At 47.6% G+C, this 22,374-nt stretch overlaps 1 protein-coding gene across 1 annotated transcript in view; it reads right to left on the bottom strand.

Moving 5' to 3' along the window:
• Positions 1–10,571, bottom strand: part of LOC135057085 (uncharacterized) — a 653,135-nt gene extending 642,564 nt beyond the window's left edge. Inside the window, 2 exon segments of the mRNA XM_063962984.1 lie at positions 3,020–3,167; positions 10,483–10,571. Coding sequence (XP_063819054.1) covers positions 3,020–3,124 — 105 coding nt within the window. The 5' untranslated portion in view covers positions 3,125–3,167; positions 10,483–10,571.
• Between the last annotated feature and the right edge of the window lie 11,803 nt (positions 10,572–22,374).

Genomic DNA, 22,374 nt, shown 5'->3' with positions numbered 1-22,374 from the left:
CTGTTTCATAAAAGCCAAGCTGGTCTGATATGATCTGTCCATCACAAATCCATGTTGGTTCCTTTTAATGACCTTATTTGCTTCAATGAACTTTTGAATACTGTCCCTTAGAATACCTTCCAATACTTTCCCCACTATACATGTAAGACTAACTGGTCTATAATTACCTGGTTCAGCTTTGCTCCCCTTTTTAAATATCGGCACTACCTCAACTATACGCCAGTCCTTGGGAACCATACCCGATTTAACAGAATCCATGAAGATCAAAAATAGAGGTCTTGCTAGTTCAGCGTGCAGCTCCATAAGAACCCTCGGGTGAATTCCATCGGGACCAGGTGACTTATTAATCTTTAACTTTTTTAATCGGTCACAGACTACCTGCTCACACAAATAAGCATTTAGCAGTGGGAAATTATCTTTGTTGAGATTTTGTGTTAGACCCAGCATTTGGTTCGCTCTGGTAAATACCGTTGAAAAAAACTTGTTTAGTTTGTTTGCTATGTCATTATCATTTTTGATTAAGACTCCCCCTCCAGTCATGTCCCTGTATTATTACTATAGATATGTGATGTCACTGTGACACTCCCAGATCCCCTCACGTCCCTAGTCATGTCCCTGTATTATTACTGTAGATATATGATGTTACTGTGATACTCCCAGATCCCCTCACCTCCCCAGTCATGTCACTGTATTACTATAGATATAAGTAATGTCACTGTGACACTCCCAGATCCCCTCACCTCCCCAGTCATGTCCCTGTATTATTACTATAGATATAAATGATGTCACTGTGACACTCACTGATCCCTTCACCTCCCCAGTCAGACCATACGATATTGGAAGGAAGAATTTTCTGAATGTGAATTATTCCAAGTATCCAAGAAGAATGATTCTTGAAACATCAATGTGAAATATATACAGAATTGTACTATTTTTATTATCGGTATTATTATATTTTCATCATGTTCTTTTAAAATCATTTGTTAATATTTATGGTGATTTTTTTAATATAGGCACAAGATGAAGAGATATTCAATCATGTATATAACTTTATGACATCATGAATTGTTTAGAAGTTTTTTATCCACTCTGGTGCCGAATTAGTATGTTTTGGAATTAGAAAGATGGGCGAAAGGGAACTTCCGGTCTGATCACATGACCGGCTGTACTCCGCCGAATTAAACCACATTTTTTTGATCTAATGGTGGTATTTTATCGGGGAGAGCATGTTTTCTTAGTGTCTACTGGTGCATTTTATACATTACAAATGGAAGAACAACCAAGGACCGAACTGGTCCGTTTGGGATTTTTAAAAATGGCGGCGACGGCACTTCCGATCACGTCATGTGACCGGAGTTTCTCTGCTGGCGGGAACCAGCAGTTTGAACGGTCAGGTGACCGGAAATCATGCTGGGACCCTTTTTCGCCGCAAACTACAAGGCGGAACCTTTTTTTAGGGAGATTACGGAAAAGAACGGAGATGCACATAGCACTTCCGGTCACGGAGATTTTTATTTTTTATATTTTATCAATAAGAATATGCATTTAAAATTGCGGTTTTTGTTGGATTGGGCACACCATATAATGTAGAATAGAGTGTCTATGTTAGATTAGAAAATAGGATGACCATAACATGTATATGCACATATTGAATTGTAAATGGGAGTGGCTCCTCCCAGTATTTGGGAGTATCAATCTATAAGGGTATAAATAGCTGGGAAGAGGAGCCAGAAGGACATGCCTTGAGAAAGATCCACAGATCGAAACGCGTTGGCTGACTTGTGACATTCCGGTGGCTGATCACCTGGACGAGGAGAGGACGAGGAGAGGACGAGGTGCCCATTGCTTGGAGCTGACCGTTCCCGGGGACGTTGGAAACATCAATACAGCTACAAATTTTGGTGCACTTATGAAACCCCAAATCTGGTAGGAAGCCACCCTCATACTTTGCTTGGATATGAAAATCTTGTTCCATGTGATGAGGATTTTATGCTTGGATTTTACCATTTGATCATCTTTTTTTGAACTATTAAATAGACAATTTTTTATCATAAACACTTCTTGTCATTAAAAACTCATAATTTCTGGCAAGGGATTGTGGTTTAACTGTTAAAAAGTTAATACACTAGAGTGTTTTCTCTGACCTCTCTTTTGCATGTACTACCTCTGAATAAACATACACCCCGTTTGACAACACAAGGGGGTATGAAGAAGGTGTATCATTGAGAGAAAAACACCCGACTTAAGATAAGTAGAGATCTACTTCCTTTGTTTGTTTTCCCTAAAATAAGGGGAGCGCAGGACAGAGGATACTTAGAAATTTCGACAGTTTTAGGTATTCTTTCTGGGGATGAGGGTAACATAGCACCTCTGAGTATCCACTGACCTGCAGCTCAATAGCGCAATTTCTTTTCGGTGTAAATTTTGTATATTTTGTTGAAAAAAACTTGTTTAGTTTGTTTGCTATGTCATTATCATTTTTGATTAAGACTCCCCCTCCAGTCATGTCCCTGTATTATTACTATAGATATGTGATGTCACTGTGACACTCCCAGATCCCCTCACGTCCCTAGTCATGTCCCTGTATTATTACTGTAGATATATGATGTTACTGTGATACTCCCAGATCCCCTCACCTCCCCAGTCATGTCACTGTATTACTACTATAGATATAAATGTCACTGTGACACTCACTGATCCCTTCACCTCCCCAGTCATGTCCCTGTATTATTACTATAGATATATGATGTTACTGCATACACTCCCAGATCCCCTCACCTCCCCAGTCATGTCCCTGCATTATTACTATAGATATAAATGATGCCACTGTGAAACTCCCAGATCCCTGAACCTCCCCAGTCATGTCCCTGTATTATTACTATAGATATAAATGATGCCACTGTGACACTCACAGATCCCTTTACCTCCCCAGTCATGTCCCTGTAGAATTATTATTATTATTATTATTATTATTATTATAGATATGTGATGTCACAGTGACAGTCCAAGATCCCCTCACCTCCCCAGTCAGCAGGTAAATAATCTCCAGGGTGAGATTTAGGATCCTCTCAGACATGTGACTCCTGTCGTGCTCCATCCTCAGGGAATCAGTAATGCATCTCATCCTCACGTCTAGTAAACACTCTGGTTCCTCACAGGTCAGTGGTCTAGGAGTAAGTATAATAATCATAGTAAACACCACAGAGCACACATGTAATATACTGTAAATATAAAGCACACATGTAATAAAGTCAAATAATAAGCACTGAGTGACCGTTAAATTCTCCTCATATAGCCCTGGGCACACATATGACTCCCCAGTGACTGACACACAATGCTGTATTGCTAAATGGTTACACCGCACACCTCATGGCCGGGAGTCTGACACACATCTGCTTCACACTGCTCCAACTATCATCTGTTACACATGTCTGACACGGGGACATTAGGGATATTATGGGCTCTGTTTTAATATATCCTAGAAAATTAGCAATAAGGAGAGTTATGGTAAACTTACCATGGTTAACTCTCTTTCTGCGAGGTACATTGGGTTCCACAGGGAAACATCAGGGGTGTAGAGTGGATCTTGATCCAGAGGCACCAACAGGCTAAAGCTTTAGGCTGTCCCAGGATGCATTGGGGCCTCCTCTATAACCCTGGCTCCAGGCACTGTGAGCTCAGTTTTGTTACCCAGTCCAATTAAGGAGCAGGCAAGAGAGAAGGCAGATGTTAGTCACATAGAACCACATTCTCACAACAGGAGAAGGGATCAGCGGCTAATGCCATACAAACCCCATAGATGCTAGGTGCGTCAGGGTGGGCGCCCTGTGGAGTCCAATGTACCTCGCAGAAAGAGTGTTAATCATGGTAAGTCTACCATAACTCTGCAGCAGGGTACATTGTGTTCCACAGGGAAACATCAGGGATGTCCTAAAGCAGTTCTCAAGGGAGGGGACGCGCCTTAGCGGATATGAGTACCCGGCGTCCAATGGAACCATCCCGGGAGGCGGAGTATCAAAGGCATAGAACTTAATGAACGTGTTCACTGAGGACCATGTAGCCGCCTTGCACAATTGTTCTGCGGATGCGCCACAGTGGGCCGCCTAAGAAGGTCCAACAGACCGAGTAGAATGGGCTTTAGAAATAGCAGGAGCTGGGGGACCACCCTGCGCATAAGCTTGTGCAATCACCATTCTAATCCTACTGGCCAAGGATTGCTTATTCGCATGCCAGCCACGTTTGCGGAAACCAAACAGGACAAAAAGGGTATCTGACCTCCTGATAGAGGCAGTCCTCTCCACATATATGCGGAGAGCCCTTACCACATCCAAAACCCGCTCTTTGGAGGTCAAATCAGAAGAGATAAAGGTCGTGACCACAATCTCTTGGTTAAGGTGAAAAGATGACACCACTTTAGGCAAATAACCTGGGTGAGTACTAAGAACTGCATGATGAAATATCAGAAAGGGTGGACGACAGGACAACGCACCTAGTCCGACACTCTTCTAGCAGAGGCAATAGCCAGTAAAAACAGGACCTTGGCCGTGAGCCATTTAAGGACCACCGACTCAAGAGGTTCAAATGTAGACTCTTGCAGGGCATTCAGGATAACATACAGATCCCATGGAGCCACAGGAGGGACATAGGGAGGCTGTATCCGTAACATACCTTGAGTGAATGTATGAATGTCAGGTATAGACGCAATCTCTCTCTGAAACCATACCGACAAGGCAGATATGTGAACCTTGAGGGAGGCTAGACGAAGGCCTAAATCAAGACCTTGCAGCAGAAAAGCCAGAATTCTGGAAGTTCTGAATCTGTATGCATCTTAATTCTTATCAGCACACCAGGTGAAATAAGAATTCCAGACCCTATAATAAATCCGGGCAGATGCTGGTTTGCGGGCTTTCAACATAGTTTGTATAACCGCCTCGGAAAATCCTTTGGCCCTCAGGAGTGATGCTTCAAGAGCCACGCCATCAAAGACAGTCTGGCCAGGTCTGGGCAGAGACAAGAGCCCTGTACGAGGAGGTCTGGGTGCTGAGTAAGTAGCAGGGGACGCTCTGTCAATAGACCCTGCAGGTCTGAGAACCAATGCCGTCTGGGCCACGCCGGAGCGACTAGAAGTAGTATTGCTCCTTCTTGCTTGAACTTCCGCAGGACCCTGTGCAGGAGTGACACTGTAGGGCAGCCGAAAGTTCCATGGAATGGCTAGTGCGTCCATGAATGCTTCTTGAGGATCCCTGGTCCTTGATCCGAAGACCAGAACCTTGTGATTGTATCAAGACGCCATCAGGTCTACATCTGGTAGGCCCCACATGTCCACTAGTAGTTGAAAGACTTCTGGATGAAGACTCCACTCTCATGCGTCCACGTCCTGACGACTGAGGAAGTTCGCTTCCCAGTTCAGGACACCCGGAATGAACACTTCCGATATTGCTGGCAGATGGCGCTCCGCTCAACAAAGGAATTTTGACACTTCCATCATTGCCATGCGGCTTCGAGTGCCGGCTTGATGGTTAATGTATGCGACCATGGTGGCGTTGTCTGACCGTACTTGAATAGGCCTGTTCTGTACCAGAGGCAGGGCGAGAGTTAATGCGTTAAACACTGCCCGCAACTCCAGAATGTTTATTGGGAGGAGTGTTTCCTCCTGGTTCTGCAACCCTGAAAAGAGTGTTGCTCCAACACCGCATCCCATTCCCGCAGACTGGCATATGTTGTCAGGATCCCCAGTCAGGGATCCAGAAGGGACGGCCCCTGCTCAATTGCTGATCCTGTAGAAACCAGGTCAGCGACAGACGAACCCCCGGAGTCAAAGTGATCATGTGAGATCTGATCTGATGGGGTAGGCAGTCCCACTTGGAACGGATTAACCTCGGCAAAGGGCGAGAATGAAATAGAGCGTACGGCCAACATGTCGAATGCCGACACTATTAGGCTATGTACTAGCATCGCCGAGTGCTTTAACACTCCGGGACAACAAAGGAAGCATCGTATCCTGTCCTGAAGCTTCAGGACTTTCTCCAGAGACAAGAACAGACGTTGGCTGTGTGTCTAGGAGTGCCACCATGTGCACCATGCTCTGACCTGGGACCAGCAAGGATTTCTTCCAATTAATGAGCAACCCGTGGGCTTGTAGGAAGTTTATCGTCAGTTGTAGATGACAGAGGAGGACATCGTGGAAGTCTGCCAGAATCAGCAAGTCGTCCATATACGGCAGGATAATGACTCCCTGGCAACGCAGATGGGCCATTTTTACGGCCATTACCTTGGTGAAGATCCGAGGAGCCATAGCCAGTCCAAATGGCAGAGCCTGGAACGGATAATGGAGGTTGCCAATAGCAAACCGCAGATACTGCTGATGTGACATGGCAATAGGTATATGCAGGTAAGCATCCTAGATATTCAGGGATACCACATAGTCTTCAGGTTCCATCACCAGTACAATAGAGCACAGCATTTCCATACGGAACTTGGACACTCTCACAAACTTGTTCAGTGATTTGAGGTGGAGTATAGGCCGGAAAGACCCATTGGGTTTCTGAACTAGAAACAGGGTCGAGTAGTAACCTCTGCCTCTCTGGGCCAGATGTACCGGCACTACCACTCCTGTATTCAGGAGAGAACTTGCAACCTTTTGCAGAGCTTGCATCTTTAACGGATCCGAGGGAATAACCGTGGCACAAAACTGGCGAGGGGGACCACTCTTGAAAGAGACTGCATACCCGTGAGAGACAACTTCTTGCACCCATGCGTCTGAAGTGGTATTTAACCAGAACTGGGTGAACTGCCAAAGTCGGCCTTCCACCCTGGGGTTCCCCAGGGGAAGGCCCGGCCCGCAATGCGGCAGGCTTGTCTTGTTTGGAAGCAGGCTGACGGGTCGCCCAGGACTGCTTTGTCTTGAGCTAAGTGGTTTTGGTAGCACCAGATTGTCTTGGGTATGCCTGATGATTTGCTTTACCTTGAGGCCGAAAGGAACAAAATGTGGTACTTTTAGCCTTCTGTGCAGAAGGATTAGTATTTGGGAGAAAAGCAATCTTAGCAGCCGCCAGTTTAGACACAATTTTATTAAGGTCTTCCCCACACAAAATGTCCCCCTTAAAGAGGAGTATCTCCAAGGTCTTTTGGAGTCTAGGTCCACCTTCCATGACCTCAACCACAGAATACGGCAAGCCAGGACAGACGTAGCCGACGCCTTGGCAGCCAACACAACTGCCTCAGAGGACGCCTCCTGAATTTAATAGGCGGCATTGGTAATGTGAGACAGGTATTGTCAGATATATCCTCGGGCAGCTCTCCCTCTAATGCCTAAACCCATGCTTCAATACCTTTAGCAGCCCAGGGGGCAGCCATAGTGGGTCCAGTGATCGCACTGAGCAAAAAAATGTGTGTGTCCCAGCGACCCCTCACTTCCAAAAAATGGGGTCCTACTCCAATATTTCTGGGTCCCATCACATATTATGGGGTGTAAGGGCAGGCAAGGAGGGAGGTAGGTACAAGCAGTACTGGGGGTTTGGAGGAGGTAAGAGTAAATAGAAGTTTGGGCAGTACTGGGGGAAAGGTGGGGGGTTAGGTTTATAATACACACAATAATAACTATCTATGTACACACACACACACACACACACACACGTAGAAGGGCACTCCGAGATATGGGGTAAAGCTCTCGGGGTGCCTTCCCAAAGGAATCATTTGCAAATACAGGTGTCCCCCAATGGAAAGAAGAGGCAGCACTCCTCCAGTCTCGGAGAAAAAGTGAAGCTATGGTTTTATTGAAGCAACATGAGAAGGCCAACGGGCCTTTACATACTTTATACTAAATAAAGTAGCATATGGTCTGGCACTCCATTCAACAGAAAAACTATGCCGGTTGCCTCCAGAAACTGTAGCATATCCACACCGGCGGTGACTTTTTCCACTTGTTACATAACTCTGCCGGGAGAGGATAGCGAGCCAAGGCCGGTAGACCAAGGTTCCTGTCTGATGTCCACCAAATGGTCAGAATGGGATAATAGATTTTATAGCCACCTTCTGCCGTTTAAACATGTCCGTTTTCTTGGTGACAGTAGTGGAATCCTGATCATCAGTGATTTGTAGGATCTGCTTAATAGCAACCACAGGGACATCAAATTGCAATGGAGAATCCTCGTCAGAAACACCTGATTCAGTGTGTGACAGGACAGTATGCTCCCCCTCCTCTTCAGATGAAACATCTGAGAGATTAGTGGATTGTCAGGAGGAAGCAGCCGCTTAGATGACCCAGAGACACGGGAGTAACCTGGAGTAGATTTTTGTCTGACCAAGGATTGATTTAACTGCTGCAACTGGTTAGACAAATTTTCCGCCAAAATCGGATTAACCATAGGGGCAATTTGTGGCTGTAGTGGCACAGGTGGTCCCATAGGGGGAGTAAGGCGTTCCACCAGAGTACCCAGTAGGTTTGAGAATGCAGCCCAGGGTGGCTCCTGATTAGTTACAGAAGCTGCGGACTGACTGGGAGATGTATGACACACAGTACACAGACCATCATGCAGAATTTCCCCCTCTGGTAAATCCTTGGCGCCTGCTCTGCATGATGCAGGAGCGTCCCCAGACTTACTGCCCTTCTTGTTAGACATTGTACACAAATGCAACAGAGCAGTTTAGTATGATTAAGCCAGAGAGAGTAAAACACCTGCTAATAAATCAGTTAGGATGTGACTGAATATCCAGTACACCACACCTGCAAATAAATACGGTATTACGTGACTGAGTAGAACACACGTATTTGGTAAATACTGTGACTCATTATATGTATGTATGTATGTATGTATGTATATATATATATATATATATATATATTTATTTATTTATATATGACCCTGACGCACCTAATCCCTTAGGGTACAGAATATAGTGATAGATATATCTGGGAAACATTGAAAGTGAAACCACACAGCAGATACAGGCACACACAGTCACAGGCAATGCAGATAATGATCATGACAATATCACTGCACTGGACTAGTATATGTACAGATATATATATAGATAGATAGAGATAGATATAGCATGGTCCTAGACCAGAGGTATATATCAGAATACTCGTACAATATATTCTGTAGTAGGTGCACTTTTTCTTAACTAATGCTGTCTGTATAAAGACATGTAGAATACTCAAGTGTTTGTAAAGTCACAGCGCTGTATACAGGCGGCTTTACATGGAGACCTAGCCCTGCAGTCCCGAAGACCAGCCACAGCTATGCTTAGAAGATGGCCACAGCTATGCTTAGAAGATGACGCCCAGCGTCTCTGTCAGGGAGTGAGGGAGAGTGTGAGGCAGCTCCACGGTGGGAAAATCTGCAGTAGATGGCGCCCTGGGCCGGGGCTACAAGTCAAGCGACCACTCCCCTATGCTGGACTTCCACCCCGGGTACCGTGAGCCTTATTAATGGGGTGTTAGTACACCCAACCTGTACGCAATACGTCCCGGTGGTCTAGTGGGGTCCCTGCACTGTGGCAGTTTAAACCCCAGCGGCGCGGTCCATCACCCTAAACCGTGACAGGAACACGATTTAACGGCGGGTCCCGCCTGGTGGATCCTCTTACCTCCTCACCGTAGCAGCCACGCGAACCAGGAGAGCGTCTGTGACTAAATCCGGAGCATCTCCGCCGTAAGTACCCGGGAACAAACCACGGGAGTATGCGACACCGCTTGGGAGATGATGGCGCCGCAGCTCTGAATGTCACACTGAAATAACAGCGCTGCGGCCCTTGAAGTCTTCTTATAAAGTTTTTTCAAGGCTGCCTAGCGAAGCCCCCCTGTTAAGTGACCTGCTAAAAACTGAGCTCACGGTGCCTGGAAGCGGGGTTCTAGAGGAGGCCCCAATGCATCCTGGGACAGCCTAAAGCTTTAGCCTGTTGGTGCCCCTTGATCAAGATCCACTCTACACCCCTGATGTTTCCCTGTGGAACACAATGTACCCTGCTGCAGAAATATTAAATCCCTACAATTACATATTATAATAATAATAATAATAATAATAATAATAGGACACTAAACGTTGCTCCCCGTGTATAAAAATAATAACAGGACACCACTGACCACTCTTCCTGTATAGTAGGACATAACCTACTACTCCCAAAGTAAAACAATAGTAAGGACACCACAGGCTGCTCTCCCTGTATAATAATAACATGACACCACAGTCTGCTCCCCCCTGTATAATACTGTTAACAGGACACCACAGGCTGCTCCCCCTGTATAATAATAACTGGACACCAAAGGCTGCTCCTCCTGTTTAATAATAACAGGACACTACTGGCTGCTCCCCCTGTATAATACAAATAACAGGACACCACAGGCTGCTCCCCCTGTATAATAAAAGCATGACACCACTGGCTGCTCCCCCTGTATAATAATGTTAACTGGACACCACAGGCTGCTCCCCCTGTATAATAATCATAACAGGACACCCCTGTATATAAAGACGCCATTACCTGATCACGACGGAAACTGGAAGGCTGCAGCAACCAATAGAAACTCACTTCCTGTGTATGGAACACACAGCCCGGAAGTAAGGTGAAACGCACAGGACGGAATAATGGTATGATTGGCACAGGCTGCTTCCTGATGACTGGCCCCTCCCCTTCTACAGCACCACACTCTGTATTGACTATTACCATACATGTCCTCTGTGTAGGAGGCCGGCGGCCATTTTCTTATAGACCAGTACGGCAGCTGCAGCAGCAATAGGTTCCCCCGGCCATGTAGTGACGTCAGGATCGGCGGCCATTTTCCCCTGGTCTGAGCTCCGCCTTCCTTCAATCGTTCCCACAAAGCAACAGGAGCAGAGAGCAGCCATTGCTGTGTCTGGCAGCAGGTAATGATATTATTATTATTATTATTCTATAGGCTGAGCAGCTCTGGTGTCCTATTACTGTAATACAGGTGGCGCAGACCCCGCCTTTACCGTAATACAGGTAGCGCAGACCCCGTCGTTACCCTAATACAGGTGGTGCAGACACCGTTGTTACCCTAATATAGGTGACGCAGACCCCACCGTTACCGTATTACAGGTGGCGCAGACTCCACCGTTACCGTAATACAGATGGCGCAGACTCTACCGTTACCGTAATACAGGTGGTGCAGACCTCAACGTTATCATAATACAGGTTGCGCAGACCTACATGTAGGTGTGTAATATATTTCTCATAGGTCCTAGAGGATGCTGGGGATTCCAAAAGGACCATGGGGTATAGATGGATCAGCAGGAGCTTGGGCACATTATAAAGACATAAACTGGGTGTGAACTGGCTCCTCCCTCTATGCCCCTCCTCCAGACCGCAGTTAGACTTTGTGCCCAGGAGTGATGGGTCACACACTAGGGGAGCTCTCCTGAGTTTCTCTGAAAGACTTTATGTTAGGTTTTTTATTTTCAGGCAGACCTGCTGGCTACAGGCTCCCTGCAGCGTGGGAGTGAGGGGAGAGAAGCAGGACCTACTTCTGTGAGTTTCAAGGCTCTGCTTCTCGGCTACTGGACACCATTAGCTGCAGAGGGTTCGATCACTTGGTGCGCCTAGCTGCTCGTTCCCGGAGCCACGCCGTCACCCCCTCACAGAAGCCAGAAGAAAGAAGCCGGGTGAGTATGAGAAGAACAGAAGACTTCAGTAACGGAGGTAACAGATTGTGCTACACTCCATGCTCCCACACACCAACGCACTCACTGGGTGCAGGGCGCTGAGGGGGGAGCGCCCTGGGCAGCAGGTTGCTGATGTCTTTTTTTGTTTGTAGCTGGCAAAAAAAGTATCTGGGTGCCTCAGCACCGTATCCCATACCCCCACCAGCATATAGTGCGCGCCATTACTCCCCCGCCGCAGGCTTCCATGGGTGCAGGGCGCTGGGGGGGGAGCGCCCTGGGAAGATGTGTTAAGGCCTCTGTGACTCTGCAGGTGCCGGAGCTCTGTGTTCCGGACACCCGCCACTATGTATAGCGCACTAGGCGCCATTTTTCCCCGACAGACTGGCACAGTAAGCTGGCGGGCCGGGGCTCCGTGTCTCGGACCCCACCAGCGTGTTGGAGCGCACTGTGCGCTACCTATTCACCGCCTCCAGCCCCATGGGTGCAGGGCGCTGAGGGGGGGAGCATCCTGGGCAGCATTTTTTAACTTTTCCCGGGCGGGGGGGGGGGGGGGGGGGTCATACCCGGACTCCGGGTGTCTTCACCCCGCCAGGGCACCGCAGCGTGAGCACTGTGCTCCATCGCTCCCACACACCAACGGGTTCCGTGTGTGCGGGGCGCAGGGGTGGTGGGGCGCCCTGGGCTGCGTGTTGGATATATAGGGATATATACAGGGGATTAGTCCCTATCTAAATTTCAGTTATATGTTGGGCGGGCTTAAGCGCGCAGGGAGGGGGCGGAGCTTAGCCCTTACACAGGAGTGGGCGCCATTTTCCCTCAGGTCCCCGCCAAAATTTACTGAAGGAGGGGGGACACAGTGCTTTTAATGCTATATGGGTGTAATATAGCATTAGGTTACTTAATGGGCGCATAATCCTGGTTGTGTTAACATAATGTCACTGTTTCCCTTTTTATTTACCCACTATTGGTTAGTCGACATGTGTCGACAGGTGTGAAGGCTTTGTCAAAAGCTCCTGTGGCGATAACTGTCGGTTTCGCCAACGCTTGCCGGTACTTGATTCAAACGACTAAGTATTAGCAGGTTGCTTTTGTGTGCTTAAAAACAAGTAAACACGCTAGGGGAGACACGGCGGTCGGTCGATGCCCTGTCGGCATCAACAGTAATTCCTGGGTAAAAGAATTAACAGGCTGTTATTGCCTTGTACCTGTATTGGTATATATATATATATATATATATATATATATAAAATATAAGGAGGGGGAGTGTTATTACAATTGTAGGTGTATGCTTCCCTCAGACCCCTTGGGGTTCCAAGGTTATTATTATTTTTGCCCGCTTACTATTCCGTGCTGTCGACATTTACTTAGTTTCTGTCGGCCGTAAAGTTCCTAGTAGATCCACATCGGGGGCACGTCAGTACATGGTCATACACAGTCACAACACATTACTGTCACTAGGGACCCGACCGGTCTGGACAATCCACTTGCGTATAGGTTATCTCTATATGTATATATGTAGATATAGGTTTATATATGCATGGTTAGGATATGGGTGTTTTATTGTGTATTACATGATGTATATCCATGAATGCTGAAATAATGGTATTCTTCTCATGTGCTGGTCGCTCTGTTGATTAAGCTCTAGATTGGCCGGGACGAGTCGGTTTCGATCCTCTCAAGGAGTCCGAATATTTGTCTCTTCACAACCCGGAGAGAAAATTATGACAATCAACTCCTGGTCGACGCAGAGCCCGGTCGCAAAGGATCATACACCGGCAGCTAAGTGAAATTTTATTTCTATACTTTGACCTTATTTGCAATATATGCACTTGAGGGAGTGTGGTAGTCGGGTAAGCATCCGATAGAATTGTCCTACCCAGAGTGGGTAGTCTTGCCTATGTTATTTTTCCTTATAACATTACAGCAGGCTGTCACGTGACGACAGGTGGTGTGGCTAGAAAAATGCGAAGGATGTCTTCAGGAGATGCTGGTGGGAGGTATACGGCTGTTTGGTGTGGCCTCTGTTCAGTCAATCTCGGCGGTATCCGCTGGTAAGTCTAATTTCGTGAGTTAACCTCCTTCACAACGGTGACGCATTCTTTTGTGGGATTCAGTCGTTTAACCGGTTCGATACCATTCCTTTTTCCTTTACTGTGTAGTCAGTGGAAGGTGAAAAGGTAAGTGTTCTGCAGCCTGGTTAGGTTCGCAGAAGTGGACGTAGTTTCTGTTTCCACTACATCCACCACTTGTCGCTGAGTCTATCTGGCTGGTCCCCACTCCGGTGACCACTTGTCTACTAATTTTCAGTTAGTCCAGGAATAGACTAGGACTTGTGAGTTATTTCTAGAAGCCAAAGGGGAACATTCTGAGTTATGGTTGTTTCCCCTTACTGTTTTTTCTAATCGTTTTTTTTTTTTTTGCCTCTCCCCTATGGTAGGGGAGGTAACACGCGACGCCATACAGAGGTGTGTCATGTTCAGGACATTGTCTGGTTGTCCCTGTAAAAAGGGTGAATATATCTGACTGTTCTTCGGCGCAGAAATTGGCCTGTTGTTCCCAACGACGCAGTTGTCAGACGTGGGTTTCAGAGTAGATACTGACCGGTTAAGGTTCTGTGTTTTTCCTGTGGAAAGAGGTCTGCGGATCCAGAGCTGGATCGGCTTTGAGGTGACACCTCATCAATAGGTTCCATTAATAAGACAGATGGATGCGACATAAGAGGCCTTTTTCAAAGAGCAGGTCTAATACCAGAGTGGGTTTCATGGGACCAGTTGGAAATGTGCTTCGGGTCTCACCTGTGCATGCACCGGAATATAATCAAAATGGCCAGGACATCGCGCCTGTGGTGTCTGCTCAGTTCTTTCCTTCTAGAGGAATGAAGGTTAGGGATCCAGGTTTAGATCCTGGTGTCAGTGCATATAGATCTCCGAAGCAATCCTTTGCAAGGGACGTATTTCCAGAGGATGAGGTCAAGTTGGGAAACTTGTCTGCTGTAGGCTTTCTTGAAGTAAGAGCTACTTTAGAAGAACGTATTCTTCGTGTTCTGCCCGTGTTAATTCTGCCAGAAGACTTGTCAGCAATGGCGTAAGTAAGCCGCTAGGGCAGAACAAGAAAAAAGCGGAAATGGCAGAAGTTGCACAGTTTGCAGTTGAGGGGGAAATCTGGTAAACGCTATGTTAGCAGTCTTCGTTACGGAGGTAAACGACGGAGAAATAGATTTCCTTTGCGGACAGGATATCCAGCCGGGAAAAATACTGTCATCATCAAGAAGCTTTCCCAGACGTGACAAGGTCTTTGTGGAGTGTCGCAACTGGACATGTTGGCGTCTCGCCTCAACGAGAGGCCTCGCGGAGATTGTTCCAGGTTAAGGGTCACTCAGGATATAGCGGCGGACATCCTCGTGACGCCGTGGGTGTTTTTGGTCGGTCTAGGTGACCTCTCCGCTTTCACTTTTCTGACAGTGGTAAGCGTAAGATGATCGATGGTTCCGATGATCCTCTGAAATCCGGTCTAACTAGAGAGGCTTGGCTATCCAGTTTTTCATGGTTTACTCATAGAAAGTTACTGCCCTTTTCTCTAACGTCCTAGTGGATGCTGGGGACTCCGTCAGGACCATGGGGAATAGCGGGCTCCGCAGGAGACAGGGCACATCTAAAAAAGCTTTTAGGTCACATGGTGCGTACTGGCTCCTCCCCCTATGACCCTCCTCCAAGCCTCAGTTAGGTTTTTGTGCCCGTCCGAGAAGGGTGCAATCTGGATGGCTCTCTTAAAGAGCTGTTTAGAAAAGTTTTTTTTTAGGTTTCATTCAGTGATTCCTGCTGGCAACAGGATCACTGCAACGAGGGACTTAGGGGAGAGATCTCCAACTCACCTGCGTGCAGGATGGATTGGGATCTTAGGCTACTGGACACTGAGCTCCAGAGGGAGTCGGAACACAGGTCAGCCTGGGGTTCGTCCCGGAGCCGCGCCGCCGATCCCCCTTACAGACGCTGAAGAAGACGGCAGAACGGAGGTCCGGAAACAGGCGGCAGAAGACTTCACAGTCTTCATGAAGGTAGCGCACAGCACTGCAGCTGTGCGCCATTGTTGTCACACGGCTCACTGACCTGGTCACGGAGGGTGCAGGGCGCTGCTGGGGGCGCCCTGGGCAGCAATATAAGTACCTTATTGGCAAAATAAATACATCACATATAGCCATTAAGGCTATATGTATGTATTTTAACCCAGGCCAGTTCTTAAAAACCGGGAGAAAAAGCCCGCCGAAAAGGGGGCGGAGCTTATTCTCCTCAGCACACAGCGCCATTTTCCCTCACAGAAAGGCTGAGGGGAAGGCTCCCATGCTCTCCCCTGCACTGCACTACAGAAACAGGGTTAAAACAGAGAGGGGGGCACTGATTTGGCGATATAAATATATATATTAAATGCTATAAGGGAGGAACACTTATATAAAGGTTGTCCCTGTATAATTATAGCATTTTGGTGTGTGCTGGCAAACTCTCCCTCTGTCTCCCCAAAGGGCTAGTGGGTCCTGTCCTCTATCAGAGCATTCCCTGTGTGTGTGCTGTATGTCGGTACGTGTGTGTCGACATGTATGAGGAAAATGTTGGTGAGGAGGCGGAGCAAATTGCCTGTAATGGTGATGTCACTCTCTAGGGAGTCGACACCGGAATGGATGGCTTACTTGTGGAAGTACGTGATCATGTCAACACGCTGCAAGCCGGTTGACGACATGAGACGACCGGCAAACAAATTAGTACCTGTCCAGGCGTCTCAGACACCGTCAGGGGCTTGTAAAAACGCCCATTTACCTCACGGACACTGACTCCAGTGTCGACGGTGAAGAAACAAACGTATTTTCCTTTAGGGCCACACGTTACATGTTAAGGGCATGAAGGAGGTGTTACATATTTCTGATACTACAAGTACCACAAATAAGGGTATTTTGTAGGGTGTGAATAAACTACTTGTAGTTTTGCCTGAATCAGATAAATTAAATGAAGTGTGTGATGATGCGTGGGTTTCCCCCGATAGAAAATTATGGGAGGTATACCCTTTCCCGCCAGAAGTAAGGGCGAGTTGGGAAACACACCTTAGGGTGGATAAGGCGCTCACACGCTTATAAAAACAAGTGGCGTTACCGTCTCCAGATACGGCCGCCCTCAAGGAGCCAGCTGATAGGAAGCTGAAAAATAGCCTAAGAAGTATATACACACATACTGGTGTTATACTACGACCAGCAATCGCCTCAGACTGGATGTGCAGCGCTGAGGGGGCTTGGTCGGATTTCCTGACTGAAAATTTTGATACCCTTGACAGGGACAAGATTTTATTGTCTATAGAGCATTTTAAGGATGCATTTATATATATGCGTGATGCGCAGAGGGATATTTGCATTCTGGCATCAAGAGTAAATGTGATGTCCATATCTGCCAGACGAAGACACGACAGTGGTCAGGTGAGGCAGATTCCAGACGGCACATGGAAGTATTGCCGTATAAAGGGGCGGTCCATCGGACCTGGTGGCCATGGCAACAGCTGAAAAATCCACCTTTTGTTACCCCGAGTCACATCTCAGCAGAAAAGGACACAGTCTTTTCAGTCTCAGTCCTTTCGTCCCCATACGGGCAGGCGGGCAAAGGCCAGTCATATCTGCCCAGGGGTAGAGGAAAGGGAAGAAGACTGCAGCAAGCAGCCCATTCCCAGGAACAGAAGCCTTTCACAGCTTCTGCCAAGTCCGCAGCATGACGCTGGGGCAGTACAAGCGGACTCAGGTGCGGTAGGGGGTCATCTCAAGAGTTTCAGCACGCAGTGGGCTCACTCGCAAGGGGACTCCTGGATCCTACATGTAGTATCCCAGGTGTACATTGGAAATTCGAGACGTCTCCTCCTCACAAGTTCCGGAAGTCTGTTTTACCAACGTCTACCTCCGACAGGGAGGCAGTACTGGAAACAATTCACAGGCTGTATTCCCAGCAGGTGATAATCAAAGTACTCCTCCTACAACAAGGGAGGGGGTATTATTCCACACAATATTGTGGTACTGAAGCCAAACGGCTCGGTGAGATCTGAAATATTTGAACACTTACATACAAGCGTTCAAATCAAGATGGAGTCACTCAGAACAGTGATGGCGAACCAGGAAGAAGGGGACGATATGGTGTCACTGGATATCAGGGACACTTACCTACATGTCCAAAATTGCCCTTCTCACCAAGGGTACCTCAGGTTCGTGGTACAGAACTGTCACTATCAGTTCAGACGCTGCCGTTTGGATTGTCCACGGCGCCCCGGGTCTTTTCCAAGGTAATGGCCGAAATGATGATTCTTCTTAAAAGAAACTTGGACGCTTTCCTGATAAGGGCAAGGTCCAGAGAACAGTTGGAGGTCGGAGTAGCACTATCTTTAATAGTTCTACGACAGCACGAGTGGATTCTAAATATTCCAAAATCGCAGCTTTTCCGAGGACACGTCTACTGTTCCTAGGGATGATTCTGGACACAGTCCAGAAAAAGGTGTTTCTCCCAGAGGAGAAAGCCAGGGAGTTATCCGAGCTAATCGGGATCCTCCTAAAACCAGGAAAAGTGTCAGTGCATCATTGCATAAGAGTCCTGGTAAAAATGGTGGCTTATTACGAAGCAATTCCATTCGGCAGATTTCACGCAAGAACTCTTCAGTGGGATCTGCTGGACAAATGGTCCGGATCGCATCTTCAGATGCATCAGCGGATAGCCCTATATCCAAGGAAAAGGGTGTCTCTCCTGTGGTGATTACAGAGTGCTCATCTTCTAGAGGGCCACAGATTCAGCATTCAGGATTGGATGCTGGTGACCACGGAGGCCAGCCTGAGAGGCTGGGGAGCAGTCACACAGGGAAAAAAAAAATTTCCAGGAAAGTGTGATCAAGTCTGGAGAATTCTCTCCACATAGATGGAGCTAAGAGCAAAATTATAATGCTCTAAACTTAGCAAGACCTCTGCTTCAAGGTCAGCCGGTATTGATCCAGTGGGATAACATCACGGCAGTCGCCCACGTAAACAGAAAGGGCGGCACAAGAAGCTGGAGGGCAGTGAAAAAACTGCAAGGATTTTTCGCTAGGCGGAAAATCATGTGATAGCACTGTCAGCAGTGTTCTCTCCGGGAGTGGACGACTGGGAAGCAGACTTCCTCAGCAGGCATGACCTCCACCCGGGAGAGTGGGAACTTCATAGGGAAGTTTTTCCGCATGATTGTGAACCATTGGCAAAGACCAAAGGTGGAAATGATGGCGTCCCGCCCGAACAAAAAACGGGACAGGTATTGCGCCAGGTCATGAGACCTTCAGGCGATAGCTGTGGATGTCCTGGTAACACCGTGGGTGTAACAGTCGGTGTATGTGTTCCCTCCTCTGCTTCTCATAACCAAGGTATTGAGAATTATAAGACATAGAGGAGTATGAACTATACTCGTGACTCCGGATTGGCCAAGAGGGACTTGGTACCCGGAACTTCAAGAGATGCTCACAGAGGACTAAGGGCCTGGGGAGCTAAGAAGGGACTTGCTTCAGCAGGTACCATGTCTATTCCAAGACTTACCGCGGCTGCGTTTTGACGGCATGGCGGTTGAATGCCGGATCCTGAAGGGAAAAGGCATTCCATAAGAGGTCATACCTACCCTGGTCAAAGCCAGGAAGGAGGTGACCGCACAACGTCATCGCCACATGTGGTGAAAATATGTTGCGTGGGTGAGGCCAGGAAGGCCCCACGAAGAGAATTCAACTAGGTCGATTTCTACACTTCCTGAAAACAGGAGTGTTTTGAGCCTAAAATTGGGGTTCTTTAAGGTTTTAAGTTTCGGCCCTGTAGAATTTCTTCCGGAAGGAATTGACTTCAGTTCCTGAAGTCCAGATTGTCAAGGGAGTATTGCATATACACCCCTTTTTGTGCCTCTAGTGGCACCGTGGGATCTCAACATAGTGTTGGGATTCCTTAAAATCATATTGGTTTGAACCGCTCAAATCTGTGGATTTGAAATATCTCACATGGAAAGTGAACATGCTGTTGACCAATATCTCACATGGACAGTGACCATGCTGTTGGTCCTGGCCTCGGCCAGGCGATTGTCTGAATGGGCGGTTTTGTCTTACAAAAGCCCATATTTAATTTTCCATTCGGACAGGGCAGAACTGGGACTCGTCTCCAGTTTCTTCCTAAGGGGGTGTCAGGTTTTCACCTGAAACAACCTATTATGGTGCCTGCGGCTACTAGGGACTTGGAGGACTCCAAGTTACTAGACGTTGTCAGGACCCTAAATATATATATATATATATATATATATATATATATAGTTTAGGACGGCTGGAGTCAGAAAGTCTGACTTGCTGTTTATATTGTATGCACCCAACAAGATGGGTGCTCCTGCGTCTAAACAGACGATTGCACGTTGGATCTGTAGCACAATCCAACTTGCACATTCTGTGGCAGGCCTGCCACAGCCTAAATCTGTAAAGGCCCACTCCACTAGGAAAGTGGGCGCATCTTGGGCGGCTGCCCGAGGGGTCTCGGCATTACAACTTTGCCGAGCAGCTACGTGGTCAGGGGAGAACACGTTTGTAAAATTTTACAAATTTGATACTCTGGCTAAGGAGGACCTGGAGTTCTCTCATTCGGTGCTGCAGAGTCATCCGCACTCTCCCGCCCGTTTGGGAGCTTTGGTATAATCCCCATGGTCCTGACGGAGTCCCCAGCATCCACTAGGACGTTAGAGAAAATAAGAATTTACTTACCGATAATTCTATTTCTCGTAGTCCGTAGTGGATGCTGGGCGCCCATCCCAAGTGCGGATTGTCTGCAATGCTTGTACATAGTTATTGTTACAAAAATCGGGTTATTACTATTGTTGTGAGCCATCTTTTCAGAGGCTACTTCGTTTTGTTATCATACTGTTAACTGGGTTCAGATCACAAGTTGTACGGTGTGATTGGTGTGGCTGGTATGAGTCTTACCCGGGATTCAAGATCCTTCCTTATTGTGTACGCTCGTCCGGGCACAGTACCTAACTGAGGCTTGGAGGAGGGTCATAGGGGGAGGAGCCAGTACGCACCATGTGACCTAAAAGCTTTTTTAGATGTGCCCTGTCTCCTGCGGAGCCCGCTATTCCCCATGGTCCTGACAGAGTCCCCAGCATCCACTACGGACTACGAGAAATAGAATTATCGGTAAGTAAATTCTTATTTTCTCTGACGTCCTAGTGGATGCTGGGGACTCCGTAAGGACCATGGGGAATAGACGGCTCTGCAGGAGACTGGGCACATCTAAAGAAAGATTTAGGACTATCTGGTGTGCACTGGCTCCTCCCCCTATGACCCTCCTCCAAGCCTCAGTTAGATTTCTGTGCCTGGCCGAGCTGGATGCACACTAGGGGCTCTCCTGAGCTCCTAGAAAGAAAGTATAGTTTAGGTTTTTTATTTTACAGTGAGACCTGCTGGCAACAGGCTCACTGCAACGTGGGACTAAGGGGAGAAGAAGCGAACCTACCTAACTGGTGGTAGCTTGGGCTTCTTAGGCTACTGGACACCATTAGCTCCAGAGGGATCGAACACAGGACCCGACCTCATCGTCCATTTCCGGAGCCGCGCCGCCGTCCCCCTTACAGAGCCAGAAGCAAGAAGGTCCAGGAAAATCGGCGGCTGAAGACTTCTGTCTTCTCCAAGGTAGCGCACTGCAGCTGTACGCCATTGCTCCTCATGCACACCACACACTGCGGTCACTGATGGGTGCAGGGCGCTGGGGGGCGCCCTGAGCAGCAATTAAAAACACATTGGCTGGCAAACTGACACCATATATAGCCCCAGGGGCTATATAGGTGTAAATTAACCCCTGCCAGAATTATTAAAATAGCGGGAGAAAGCCCGCCGAAAAAGGTGCGGAGCCATCTCCCTCAGCACACTGGCGCCATTTTCCCTCACAGCTCCGCTGGAAGGATCGCTCCCTGGCTCTCCCCTGCAGTCCTGCACTACAGAAAGGGTAAAAAAGAGAGGGGGGGCACAAATTTAGGCGCAGTATACAATATATATGCAGCTATAAGGGAAAACACTTTTTATAGGTGATATCCCTGTGTTATATAGCGCTCTGGTGTGTGCTGGCATACTCTCCCTCTGTCTCCCCAAAGGGCTTTGTGGGGTCCTGTCCTCTGTCAGAGCATTCCCTGTGTGTGTGCTGTGTGTCGGTACTGCTGTGTCGACATGTATGATGAGGAAAATGATGTGGAGGCGGAGCAAATGCCTGTGAATGTGCTGTCACCCCCATGCGGGGTCGACACCTGTGTGGATGGACTTATGGAAGGAATTGACGACATAGGGCAGCCGGCTACTCAGCTTGTGCCTGTTCCAGCGTCTCAAATGTCATCAGGGGCTTAAAAACGCCCGCTACCTCAGATGACAGATACAGATGTCGACACGAATACCGACTCCAGTGTCGACGACGATGAGACTAGTGTACCCTCCAATAGGTCCACCCGTTACATGATTGAGGCAATGAAAAATGTATTACACATTTCTGATAATACCCCAGGTACCACAAAAAAGGGTATTATGTTTGGTGAGAAAAAACTACCAGTAGTTTTTCCTACATCTGAGGAATTAAATGAGGTGTGTGAGGAAGCGTGGACTTCCCCAGATAAGAAATGGATAATTTCAAAACGGTTATTGGCAGCGTACCCTTTTCCGCCAGAGGATAGGTAACGTTGGGAAACACCCCCTAGGGTAGATAAAGCGC

Source organism: Pseudophryne corroboree, chromosome 3 (assembly GCF_028390025.1).
Source record: "Pseudophryne corroboree isolate aPseCor3 chromosome 3, aPseCor3.hap2, whole genome shotgun sequence".
Lineage (NCBI taxonomy): Eukaryota > Metazoa > Chordata > Amphibia > Anura > Myobatrachidae > Pseudophryne > Pseudophryne corroboree.
The sequence above is the reverse complement of the archived record's forward strand: the minus strand, read 5'-3'. Positions and strand labels throughout refer to the sequence as shown.